The sequence below is a fragment of the Saccoglossus kowalevskii genome, chromosome 13 (genome assembly GCF_978046115.1).
Source record: "Saccoglossus kowalevskii chromosome 13, keSacKowa6.1, whole genome shotgun sequence".
NCBI lineage: Eukaryota > Metazoa > Hemichordata > Enteropneusta > Harrimaniidae > Saccoglossus > Saccoglossus kowalevskii.
The window spans coordinates 18,179,592-18,193,439 of NC_140653.1; the positions used below are offsets into that span (position 1 = coordinate 18,179,592).

The following is a 13,848-nucleotide window of genomic DNA, read 5'->3' on the forward strand; positions in this document are numbered from 1 at the left end:
GCATATATGTAAATCAATATATTGTCAAAATACATCATATTTTGATGATTCAGTATAAAATGCCATTTCTGGTTTATGCATGCTTCTGATAAAGCAAATAGTATTTAGTGCCTATGTTTCTAATCAAACTTCTATTTATTTTAAATGATGTATCTTACAAGTGAAACATACAGTAGGGAGAAAAATATATAGACAATTGTGAAATGTTACCAAGGCATTTCTTTCCAGTGATGTCACCTTCATAACCGATATCACAATCACAACGATATCCACCTCTGACATTTACACAGTGTCCATTAGGACCACATATTCCAGGCTGTGTCTCACATTCATTTACATCTGTAAAGTAAAACAAATTATTGTAAATGTACCTTTTACATTTTGAAATTAAGTCATCTATGAGAATTAGTTGCGAATCGAAACATTCTAGTATAGGATTTAACAATTTTAGGACCACAACAGTGACTACAAATATAGTAGGAGAATTTTAAACAGAATAAAATAAAATTAGATTAAAATGTACATTCATGATTAGTGTCTGTTTCAACATAATTTCATTGTTTTCTAGAGAAAAAACTACAACTGTAAAATAATTTATTTTAGCTTGAATTTATTTTCATTGAAAAGACGTTATGACTGTTTTGTATAACATTTATTTTCACTGAATTTTAATGAGTTGCATGAAAAACAAAGGAAAACGAGCATTTTCACTGGATTTTATTTTCACTGATTTACCCTTTCAGCAAAAATAGCAAAAATGAATTCCAAGTGAAAATAAAATACCTTACAGTAAATAGCCTGTAGTCGGCCATCTTTATTCAGACTCTGGGAAAAACCAATAACAACACTGAAGTGTGTCAGCCTTTTTAAATAAGGACTTGAAACAAATGCATGATAAGTATACCATGATGTACAATATAATTGTAAAGCATGATTACAATCAGTCAAGGCATGTCAGAGACATATGATTCTGGAACAGCATTCAGACCCGTATTTTTTTGTTTTTTCAATTTCAATCAAAAGCAAAAAATGATTGATATACATACATGTATAAATCATTATGTCTAGCCTCAGTATTGAGTTTGAATGAAATTCTTTAAAAAAATTTTAAACTTACCAATACAGATGTCAGTATTACTACTAAGTGGCTGCATTCCATCAGGACAGATACACATAAAGGTACCGATCAAATTCTTACACTGATACTTACAACCATGATCTCCAATAGCACATTCATCTAGATCTTTGGAAAAAAAAAATTAATTATAAATGAAGGGTTAAATGAAAAGTTTTGTTATGAATATTAGCTAATAATAGTCAGCTGTGGTAGATAAGAAACAAATTCTAGATAATATATATTATTCAGATTATACATACATGTGTTCGGTTTATTGATTATGGTACACAATATACAATGTAAACTTCTTTTTAAAGATTATCTTGGAGTGGGACAATTCAGTCTCTCTTGTATAATATAATATAATATACAAGTATGGTCCTAACCTTGGCACATTTTTCCATCTGGTCGTAGTGTATAACCTCTAGGACAAGTACAACCATAAGACCCATCAGTATTGGCACAACGAAATGCACATTCATCAGGAAGTTCTTCACACTCGTCAATATCTAGAAAAACAAAACAAATGAACAATCTCTTACTTTTCCATTTCCAACATTTTGAAAATTCTCGTAAACAGCTTTCAAACATCTCTAATCTCCTTGGCAGGATTTGGTAAGCATTCTATCTCTCTAAAGTGCATGTATAACAACAATAATTATTGCGTTTTCTGTAGACAGGATTATCACATTTTTGCCCATAGAAACACCTGCCATTTATGCAATACAGTACTAACTATCCTCAACTGACCTAAAGCTTATAAAAAAGCAATGAATTCCAATAGTACTCTGAATGTCAAAGCAGAACAGTCGGATATATAGTATACAGTAACAAAACACTCTGAGGCCTCAATGTCCATTCATTATTATTATAACAATCTTGTTAACACAATTAAATTTAAAGTATGTTTCTCAAAATCAATCTGAACAGACAAACTAACAATGTTAAAGCAAGCAGATCTTACATTAGGCCAGACTTTTTTATTCCTTGTTTCTCAAGTTCTTATAAGGCAATTTTTTTGAGGAGGAATTCTTTTTTTCTATTAGATTTGTGTGATTCTCAAAGAATTGTAAGTGAGATCATTGATCGGAGGGAAGAAATGAAATAAAATTTTATTCCATGTATAACCTTGTTTCTCATCTGCGCGAGACTTCGGTACTTTGATCATGATACTCCCACGAAAATGCAACTTGGGTTTGTTATGCGGCGGACAAAAAAAAAAACAAAGATAAAAATAAGTTTTTTTTTAGAAATTTTTTGCACTTACAAGTTGGCGGGCGCAGGAAATTATGCTGAAATAAAATTTTATTTTTATTTCATTTTCGGCTCCTGTTCATTCGGCGGGTTAGCAAAACAAGGGATAATAATAGTCTGGCCTTACTAGAAAAAATAAATAACTTATACAGACATAATTACCTTGGCATGTGTTATCGAGACCTGTCTCATAACCTTCATGGCATTCACACTCAAATCCACCTTCAGCATTAATACATCTACCATTACCACACACATCCCCACTAGCACACTCATCTTCATCTGAAAAATAAAACATGCAAGTTAATTATTTCAAAAAAAGTGATAAAAAAACAAAAACATAATAATGCATATTGTTTTTGTTTGTTTTTTAAATGTTTTTGTGCCCGGCGACAGTTCTGGATATAGAATGTCACTGTTGTCTCTCCTGACTTTTTTTAAGTGCAAATTACAAGTGCTAGTGCTGACACATAGTGCATTTTTGCCACAGAAGTCATATTCATATTCATATTTGGGAACTACATGACAGGGCTGTGCGGCCATCTCCCTGTCAAATGGCAATTTTAATGCGCTATCCTGCAGTCAACCAGGATCGGTCGAACACAAGCACCTGCGGACCTTTACAAAGGCTCCCCCAAAATCGCATTCATTAGTGAGTGAATCTCACCCAGGGTAGGGGTCGACCCTTTTGATGTTCAGCCTAAGCTAGGATTTCAACTTGGGACTACCGATCATGAGTCTCATGCAACCAGTGACCACAGATTGTTTCCCTGACCTCTATAGATACCATAAAATTTACATTACCGAAAGAAGCTGTCCTGTATGCAATACAAATGATATTGAAGATGAATAGCACTTTCTGTTAAAATGTCAGTTATACAAACGTGAAAGACAAATCCTTCTCAACACAATTAGACAATGTTCTGAGGGCAACACTGATGCAAGCTTTATTAACATACTAGGCACAAAGAATACTGTCATGCTAAAATGTCTAGCAAAATATATATACAAATGTTTCAACATAAGAGAAAGCAAATTAAAAAAAAAACAGCTGTCTCACAGATATCTAAATAAGTAATCCTAACATTTACTTAGTTAATTTGCATTTCTAACCCACTTTCGAGCAAGTTTGTTGTTTTAGTTGTGTTTAGTTTAGTTTTTTTATACTAGTGTATCTTCTAGTGTATCATGTTTCTGACATGGAATGACAACCATGCTTTATTGTACTTAGATCTATGTCCATTTTCAGGATACGACTTCAATAAAGACTATTTATATTTAATACACTGTATATATGTAGCCATGATATTTGAAACAGTGGACACTCTAAATGCGAGTACGACCATATGTAAATAAGGTTAGGTCTATTCATTGACAAGCATCTTCATTCATTCAAATTTTTTCATGTGATAGGTCTTAACAAACTTCCAACAAGTCATTGTCAATGACATAGTCTCTGTATGTATTACAGATGCAAGATATATATATTACGTAATGTGTGTTGTATGTATGAAGTTTAAATTTTATAGGGCTCCCTGAAACTGCATTCATTAATAAACAAAATGACAGCTAGTCAGTCCTTTTGGATTTCATGGTGACAAAAATACATTGTGTGTTTGCCTGATAAGATGTCTGATGTATGGGGAAGTTTGAAGTTGATTGGTCTCAGGCATGTTGAATATGTTGATCAGGAACAACATTTTAAAAATAAATTGGCCACCAGTCGGCCATTTTGAATCCAAAATAACATGTATCAAGTCTGATCAGAATATTCAGTTCCAGAATGGTGAAAATGTGTGATTTTGATGCATTTTTGGCCTACCTTTCGGCTATCTTGAATTGGATTATTAAACAAATGCATGTGTGTGTGAAGTTTGAACTCCAAGAAGTCCAAGAATGTGTGAGATATGACTGGATATGGACTGACGGGTGCATACACACTCGGAAGTCAATCTATAAGTCCCAGTTTTCAGACTTTGATTGCAGAGGGACTAATTTGTGTCTCAGAGTACGAATTCAGGCTGATTTACAAAGAAGAATATAAAGTTTTTTTTACCAACACAATAAGTCCCACTATTGTCCAAGATAAAACCAGCTGGACATTCACACCGGAAGGATCCATCCGTATTTATACAATATCCGTTCCCACACATCTGCGGGAATAATTTGCATTCATTGATGTCTTCCATTCTGTCTGGGTCCCCAAGGGGTGCTCGGCCAAATCCATCTGGACACAGCACCAAAAAGTCATCTATAAAGACACATAGCAATACTGTTAAAAACTTTTGAATGTCATAAATTAGTACTGCTATATTTTTGTTAATACTAACATTTTTGTTTTCTTTTTCTAACATTACTTTCAATTTGGTAATTTTGGACCAGATGTTAAGCAGATTTATTTTATGAAAGGTGACCAAACAGTTAATATACGAGAACAGAAATTATGAATGTCAAAAAAAAAAAGAATAATGACAATGGTAAAAATTGTCACTGTTATACATCTTGAAGCCTTGTTCGAGAAATCATGCCCATGCAACAAATAAATTTGACGAAATAATTCTAGTGTATCATGTGATCTACTTACCGTGGCCAGGATTTGGACAGATTCCACATGGTTGTCCCCAGCCAGCACCACGACTGCAGCAACATTCAGCTCTAGTTGATATACCTTCTCTTTCATCGACACACACCCCCTGATCAAAATTGTTGTAACAGGGAAATGTTCGCATATCTTAACAGAACAAAAATATTAATAAATGTTAAAACATACACCCTTTTTTTAAAAATAAGTTATCAAATCAAAGAAGTGAGGTATAAAAAAAAATGCTGTTATTATAAATCTTGATGCTGTCAGAAGCAGTTTTGAACAAGTCATTGAAAATGACACAGTCCCCGTTAAATTTTTGAAAGTTTTCTTTGTGCTTGTCATATTAAAGTGGAGGGGTTGTCGTGAGCGTGTCCTTGAAACTTGAGTCCCAAGTGGCGTATACAACAGATCAAATTCGAATACGTGTTGCGTCCTAACCCCTCCGGTTTAAGACATAGCAAAGAAAAACATAGATCACAAGTGAAAGCATGTCCAAATTATCACATTTTAAACAAACAACATGACCGCCTGTCGGCCATATTTGATCAAATTGCAAATTGAATTGACATGTATCCATAAATCTTGGAAATATAGTAGTAAGGCCAAAAAGTCAGATGGCTGGCAATCGGCCATCCTTGATCCGATTGTGAAACAAATTGTCATGGACATGCATTCTAACATATATAAAGTGTGTGCCAAATTTGAATGAAAACTGACAAAGCATGTCCAAGATACCACATTTAAAAAAACAAACAAGATGCCTACCAGTCGGCGATCTTTTATCCAATTGCGAAAAAAATTGTCATGAACATGTATTCTAACATGTATAATCTATGTACCAAGTTTGAATGAAAATTAACGAAGCATGTCCAAAATACAACATTTTCAAAAAACAAGATGGCTGCCAGTCGACCATTTTGAATCGAATCGCTAAAGCCACTGCATGTGCATATGTCCCACATAAAGTAATAGGCACATGCAAAGAATGAACAGAATCGATCCAAAGGATTCTAAAATATGACTCCGGACGGACGCACGCACAGACGGGCGGAAAGATGCACGAACGCTCGGAGGACATGTATCCTAACATGTATAATCTATGTACCAAATTTGAATGAAAACTGACAAAGCATGTCCAAAAATACGACATTTTCAAAAAACAAGATGGCTGCCAGTTGGCCATTTTGAATCAAATCGCTAAACCACTGCATGTGCATATGTCCCACATTAAGTACTAGGCACATGCAAAGAATGAACGGAATTTGCCCAAAGGATTCTGAAATATGACTCCGAACGGACGCACGAACACACGAACAGACGGAGACTGAATTATAAGTCCTGTTTTCGGACTTAGTCCTAACGGGGACTAATAAAGTACTGTGATATCTGTGGATGAGACGACTTCTATTAAAATAACACAATAAACAGAGGAGATGCAGCTTCTATTAGAGAATCTTCTATTAGAGAAATAGTGAATTTTTGGTTCTAAATTATTCAAAAAGAATGGAGTGACTTAGGGATGCGACCAGTTTCTGATACAGATTTTACGGTACTAATTACAAGGGAATATCAGAGCTAAGAAGTTATTAGGTTTAAAAAAAAAATACTATCACTATAATTATCCTGGGAAATATAGCACAAGCAACTACATGATATATTAAAAGCAGAAAAAAAGCTGCCTACCTTTACATATTCTTCCATCTGCTGTCAACATATAACCCACAGGACAGGAACAAGTATAACTACCTTCAGTGTTCACACATGCACCATCTATGCAGGTATTTGGATCAACATCACATTCATTAATATCTAAAAATAGAAAAGGATAATTTTTTTTGGGTGTGATGTATCTGATATGTACATGTACCGGTATGTATCTACAGTTGTACACAGCAGTTCAGTCTGTACGATTGTATTTTCATTGCAAAATTAGAATTAAGTTGTGGGTTACATATACCAGTTAGAGGAAGCAGACATCAGTTCTCCTGCACTGCTTGGCAAATATAGTGAAAGGAACATATTCTCCTTCGAATCCACTTGGGTCAGACATATACAACCCATTAATGACATACACATGAATTGACACAAACATTTCTTGTTCCCATCATAGAATGCCTGTCACTAAAACCAAACACTTTGGTGCAATTGGAGTAAGCAATGATCTACTACTACTAAAATGTGTAGTATACATGTAGTACATATGTAGCACTTCAACATGTTACAAATTTCAGATTCTACAGTGCTTATATACTTTGTATGACATCACAACTTCAAACATGAATGAATATTAACCAATCAATGTCCTTGTAAGTTTCCCCTTCTGAATATGTAATCACTTTGTAGCCAACCTAGTTTTCAGCGCTATAAAGCCTGATAAAGGCATTCTTTACTTACCGTAGTTGTTGAACTCACTAGTTCTTGCAAAGTTTCTGGTATATCAGTTAGCCTAAGTGGGATATACTAGTACTGAACATCAACTATTGAGTTGATCTATTGACTAAGGAGTTATTATCAACTTTATGACTTGTTTCCTAGTTGCGTATCTGCGCCTACAGGCGCAGATTGTTCTCCAAAGATGTAGAGCAAATGTTCTAACTATTAATATAACTTTAGTGCTGTTCAATTATTATACATGTACCTACCTTCACAATCTGTTCTAGACGATGTTAGTTTGTAACCGCTGGGACAACTACAGGCATATGAACCAAATTCATTTTCACAGGTGCCAATACCGCAAATATCAGGATCCTCTTCACATTCATTACGGTCTTGTGAAAAAAATAAATAAATGAATTATAGTTGTGGGTAACGTATGGCAACTGGACGTCGTCTCCAGAAAAAAAAGGTTCCTCAATGACCAAACTTATTCCACCACCGAGACAATTATAGGCAAAACTCAAGGGTGTAAATTTAGCACTTATACTCATCAAAGTATACAGTGTAGACACATTGATTTCACATAGTATTGTTGTTCAAGTTCAAATATGAATCGTTATACTTATAATTGCATACCTTCACAATTTCTTTCATCTTGTGTGAGCTTGTATCCCGGTAGACACTGACAAGTGAAACCACCGATGATATTCGAACACTGTCCGTACTGGCAAACATCACGCAATTCTCGACACTCGTTTATATCTAGAGATAAAATATAAAATAAACATGATATCAAAAGGAAAGAAATTAATAATGCAAGACTTGTAACATAACAAACGGGACATATTCAAGTGATATACTATTTTGGTATTTTGAGGCAGTGAAGAAGGATTAATGGGAATAAATGTACACATCAGCAAACTACGTGAATGAACATGTTCTAGATTTGCCTGTCATCATTAGAGGTTATAAATAGTTTCAAAGTGAGTGCCTGCATTCAAATCACTTATAATTTTGTGTATTCATTACTTCTCTAGTACAGAAATGAATGACTCAGTTAAGTTCACAGTGAAAGTCATTTTCGTGAGTTTTGATCACATGTACAATACCATATAAAAAGCAATATGGTCCCAAAACAAGCAGCCTCTGGGCTGAGACAGGTCTGCTGTTAGCGTTGCACATTTCAATTAAAAAATTGAAGATATCATCACAAAATGAACAAATCTGAGAAAGGTCCACCTGAGGTACCTATATGGATAATATCGAAGCAAATAGACTTATATCACTTTTTACCTAAAATATAAGACAAAATTAGAGAATTGAAAATATCATCATGAAATCTAGGAGAGGTTTACACCAAGTATCAAAGCAATCAGACTTGCGGTTTCCAAAAATAGGTCAAAATGTAAACAGTTGACATGAACAACAGAGACGGAAATCAGTAATATGATTAGCTAATTATTATTAAACACTGCTTTGTTTACAAAATCCTTGAATGAATGAGGCACTTTAAAAAAAAAAAATAACTTTTGATATGCCAAACACTGCTAAAGATAATTCCCAGCGAGCACCTTTGAAAAAAAATTGTATTTTAAGAATGAGCAATATAAAACATACCTTCACAGTCATTGTTTGCTGTTAGTCTATATCCTTCAAAGCAGGTACATTTAAAGGATCCAATTGAGTTCTCACATCTTCCGTTTGCACATTGAGGTGATGTTCCCTCACACTCATTCACATCTAGAGATGATAAAATGTAAGAATTGAATCATACTGACTTATACTATATCATCTACAAACACTAAACATCATAAATGTACATATACATTACTGCATACCACTTAATCATTTCTCCATTAGTTCCATCTTTTCATCACAAATTCACGAAATAGTCACATTTATAGTCTGCACTTCCCTTCAAAAGATTGGGACAAAAAAAAAATTTTTTTAAGTAAAAACTGAAAATTGACTCAAATTTTGCCAGTTGGCCTGAAAATTAGGGTTCATTTTCAGAAATATTGAAAAATGTAAGAAACAAGTGCAGAACGATTTTGACAAGAAATTCTGGTGGTGAAAAGGCTAAAATAATAATTTTCATAAATCGCTCAGTTTTTCAGGAGTCAGGGACTTTCTTGATAAAATATGCAAATCACAACAGCTGCCTAGCAACAAAATTTTAACAGTTTACAGTGCTATATCTTCTCAATTTTATAAACTATTTTCGTAAATGAGACATTATTTTTTGTATATTTAATGTACTTTTTTACAAATTAACCTGATATTTAATACTTAAACATGCATAGCAATGATTATCAGAAAATAATGCTATTAAAAAAGGACATTTTGAAACATGAATTTTATCAGTGATACAGACTATTTAAGACTGTAAAGTTATTAACAAAATAATATTTATTATAATGACAATGATTTATTTTCTTTTACACCCACAATTGGTATATTGCGATAAGGCATTTCCTAATTTTAAAAAGTGGTGGTTATTGCGAAGCTAAATGTTTGATCAATTTTAAGCTAGGGGTCCCACAGCAACATGTCAAATAAATTGCTTGTTTACATAAAACTTAAACACACGTTGCACGACTGCCATCTAACAAGACTCTCGCCATTACCAATGGAGACCAAGTGAATTATTTTACGCTCAGATGAAAGATCCTTGAGACTTACCTTCACATGTAATTGGTGCATTCTGGGTAACCGTAAATCCATTATTACAGATACATGTATAATCACCCATCAGATTGAAACAGTTACCATTACCGCACACACCGGCATTATCCATACACTCGTCAATGTCTGAATTAAAAAGAAAAATGTTATTGATATATAATATCCTGCAACATGTTTGTTAATTAATTAATATATTCAATTATCCTGATCCTAATTACAGATTGGAAAGCTTTTTATTGGCTCTTATAAGAAGCCAATCATCATGCAGTAAACCTGTTACTTTTAGTGATGAGGATGTTTTGATTATTTAATATTCACTGCCGAAAGTAACACATGAGAATAACAGTTGTAACCGTTTCCATCCATCAAATAGGACAGCATTCTCCCAAATCTAAACCATTGGCATGGTTTGCGTATTACCAGTATACTGCAGAGCGAAATGAATCCACAATCTTACTGGTATATCAGATGAACACAATATAACCAGGACCATGCAGATTTAGGTTACCTACATGTACAATAGGGGATAAGCAAAACTAGCGTCCAATGAAACTTGCAATCAAACTAGCCACGTACTTTATTAGCATACCAAATTTACCATATAATTAGAAACTCCATCAAATAAATCTGCAGGTGGTTTTAATGCAATGACATATTTAGTAGCTCAGTAGTTCTATTCAGCACCTAGAATTAGCTTAGTACAATAATAAATGGATGTTCAAAATAGCAAAAATATAGCAGTATAGTTGGTAAATTGTAAAACTCACCAACACAGGTACGTTTATTTGCAGCCAAGCGGTAGCCATTTGGACATTCGCATCGATAATTACCAGGTGTGTTGACACACCTGGCATTAGTAAAACATCTAGCCATTCCTTCAGCACACTCATCAATATCTAGAAAGAACCAATCAAACCAACATGTAGGTGTTATTATAATGCTAGGGGGGGGGGGAGGTAGAGAGGGGAGGTGCTGTTCAAGTTGTCGCACAAAGAGGAGCCAGATTGTAACAAATAAAGTGAAGGGGTCAACACTGAACTTTAATTGAACACTAAACGCTTTGATGCAGCCTGTGAATTGAATCGCCATCTCCCTAATGCTGGACAGACTTACTAACTATGAGATATGCCCAGAGACAGATGGTATATTAAATTTTAATATACCATCTAATTAAAGAAAACATGGACACTATAGTCTATGAATAAATTAATTTTTCTAGATGTGTGATTTCTCAAAAGTCAGGTGTGCAAAAGATGATCTGCTGGGTGGAAAGGATGCAAACTCATTGGTCAAAAACAACAAGCTGAAATAGCTCCACTGTTAGCAATGCATATTTCAATTAAAGAACTGAAGATATCATTAGAAAATGAACAATATAGTATCAAAGCAATCAGACTTGCGGTTTTCAACAAGAAGTCAAAAATATCACTTTTTACCAAAAATGACAAAATATTTATCAAAATTAGAGAACTTAAGATATCATCACAAAATGAACAACTCTAAGAGAGGTCTACCCAAGGTACAAATACACCAAGTATCAAAGCAATAAGAATTGTAGTTTTCAAGAAGAAGTCGAAAAATGAAAAAAGGACGACAATGTACAATCACTCATATGATAATCTCCGCTCGACAAAGTCAACAGTGGAGCTATAAAACTGCATTTGACTGAAAAAATGTAGGAACTATGTTTTTACAAACCAAATTTATAGTCACAAATAAAAAATTCCCCACCCTTTGTACATACAATATGTTTTTAAGAAAGTTAATCTACCAGTCTGGCATATAGCCAAATTTGAGTATAGATAATAAAACTGAATACTGACCAACACATACTAAAGTCAGAGTGCTATATCGATATCCAGGTAGACAATCACAGCGGAAACTACCATCGGTATTGATGCATAAACCATTTTGACAAAGACCGGATATCTCCTGACACTCGTTTACATCTGAAAATAAAAAATGCAGTAACTGTATTCATAGAGGGCGCTGTTGCATATCAGCTACAACGAGTCAAACAAACATCTACATATCACTGTACCAATTGTCTGTGTGCATAGATTATTCCTTGCCCTTGATCGTGCTGGTTGTCTGTAATAATGTTGGTAACTATTACAAGATTGTACTAAAAATAGAATGTCGTGTGAAACATATCAAATGATGACGTGTGCAGGCGATAAAGACATTTTCAACCCTGACTGCGTTAATTTGCTGTAACTTTATAAAGTTAGTTATTGTGGATTCCTAAGAAGTTTATCATCTGAATAAAGCCAGAGAAATTATTAGAATGGCAGTTATTAATGCTATTTTAGTTTTTGTTTACTTATTCGTTTAAATAAAATGTCGTCATGAATAATTAATTACATAACATAATGATCGTAGTGACATAATTTGAAACACTCTATATAGTGTGATTTGATACAGTAAACATTAGTTATAAATTACTCACCAACTGGGATACCTGTTCCTGGATCGATGACATGCCCAGGATTTTCTCCACACAGCTGTCTGAGACTCACTAAACACAAAATAATTATTAATTAACATCATAATAATTAAAGCAAAGCAGATTTATACTTGCTGTATTTATTTGCTATTATTATATGTTTTGCCGTTACAGTAATGTAGTTATTGTTTTTATTCTATTGCTTGTTGATGATTATATGACAAAATAATCTTACTTGAGAATGGTGGTGGACATCCTTCGCAAGGCTCGTTCCAGGCTTGACCAATCGTACAACAACATGATTTTTTTGTAAGACTTGCTTGGGATGGCCCTTCGCAGACTTGTGATGAAAACTGTGTTGCATTCTCAAACTTTGTATAACATGTACCATGTCGCATATCTATAGGAATTCAAGCATAATTAATAAATATGACATCTGAAATTGTCGTCTATTTCTGTCTTACATCAGAAAATACAAATACCATATGTGGTAAATTATAAGTGTGTCTTCATTAAAAATGCACGCTAACTAATTTTACTCGGCTTATTGCTCAAATTTGGGTAAATTTGTTCAGTTTCTATAATTTTCACTGAATTCAATCTTAATTTTGAACCAAACAGACAAAATGTGACATTGCTTCTAGTTTATGATCAAAAACATTGAATTTGTCAAGTGAAAAAGAGCAGACAATAAATGGAATTATTTTGTGGATGCAGATGTCTGAAGTTGACTTTGGCGCTCAAACAGTTAATCAAAAATTTATTTTATTGTTTACCAGATCATTGAAATATGTCATATTTTGTCATATTTCTGGTAGACCAAACATGGTAGGGATCTGTGGTGGTTTGTTCAGAATTATTACTGCATTGCAAGATGCTGGCTGCAGCAGTTGCCATGGTAAATGATCTTCTTCTGCATAGCAAACAAAAATGTAACAGTCAGCAAGATAGTACGTTCTATCGAAACCTATTGCGAGAAAACAAGAATACTGTAAAATACTTTATTTTTACTTGGAATTAACTTTTGCTATTATCGCTGAAGGGATGATTCAGTGAAAATAAAACTCATCAAAAATCAGTGAAAATAAATTCCATACAAAACACCCAAATAGTCTTTTCAGTGAAAATTAATTCCAGCTAAAACAAAGTATTTAACAGTAATAATATTTTAAATACCCCCTCCCCCCAAATAAGTGGAGTCATGTCAGTCATTCTGTCCAATCAGCTGATGATATACAACATAAATTACACTCAAATTTCATTGTTAGCAAAATGACAGAGTTAAAACATTCAAAAATCATCGGTATAAATTTTTGGAACACTGAGAATAAAATCATACCACTGAAATATTATCAGATACAAATTGTTTGAATTTTTGTAACC

General features: G+C 33.7%; 1 protein-coding gene across 2 annotated transcripts in view; it reads right to left on the minus strand.

Moving 5' to 3' along the window:
- Window positions 1–13,848, minus strand: part of LOC102801881 (fibrillin-1-like) — a 79,203-nt gene that overhangs the window by 20,581 nt on the left and 44,774 nt on the right. For both annotated transcript variants that reach the window (XM_085507005.1, XM_085507004.1), the window contains exons 40-54: window positions 12,701–12,865; window positions 12,469–12,537; window positions 11,843–11,968; window positions 10,787–10,915; window positions 10,017–10,145; window positions 8,952–9,074; window positions 7,971–8,096; window positions 7,601–7,726; window positions 6,642–6,767; window positions 4,956–5,102; window positions 4,428–4,622; window positions 2,534–2,653; window positions 1,504–1,626; window positions 1,118–1,243; window positions 211–339 (exon numbers count right to left, since the gene is read on the minus strand). In XM_085507005.1, the coding sequence (XP_085363131.1) occupies window positions 211–339; window positions 1,118–1,243; window positions 1,504–1,626; window positions 2,534–2,653; window positions 4,428–4,622; window positions 4,956–5,102; window positions 6,642–6,767; window positions 7,601–7,726; window positions 7,971–8,096; window positions 8,952–9,074; window positions 10,017–10,145; window positions 10,787–10,915; window positions 11,843–11,968; window positions 12,469–12,537; window positions 12,701–12,865 (1,959 nt within the window). The remainder of the gene's footprint in view (window positions 1–210; window positions 340–1,117; window positions 1,244–1,503; window positions 1,627–2,533; window positions 2,654–4,427; window positions 4,623–4,955; window positions 5,103–6,641; window positions 6,768–7,600; window positions 7,727–7,970; window positions 8,097–8,951; window positions 9,075–10,016; window positions 10,146–10,786; window positions 10,916–11,842; window positions 11,969–12,468; window positions 12,538–12,700; window positions 12,866–13,848) is intronic.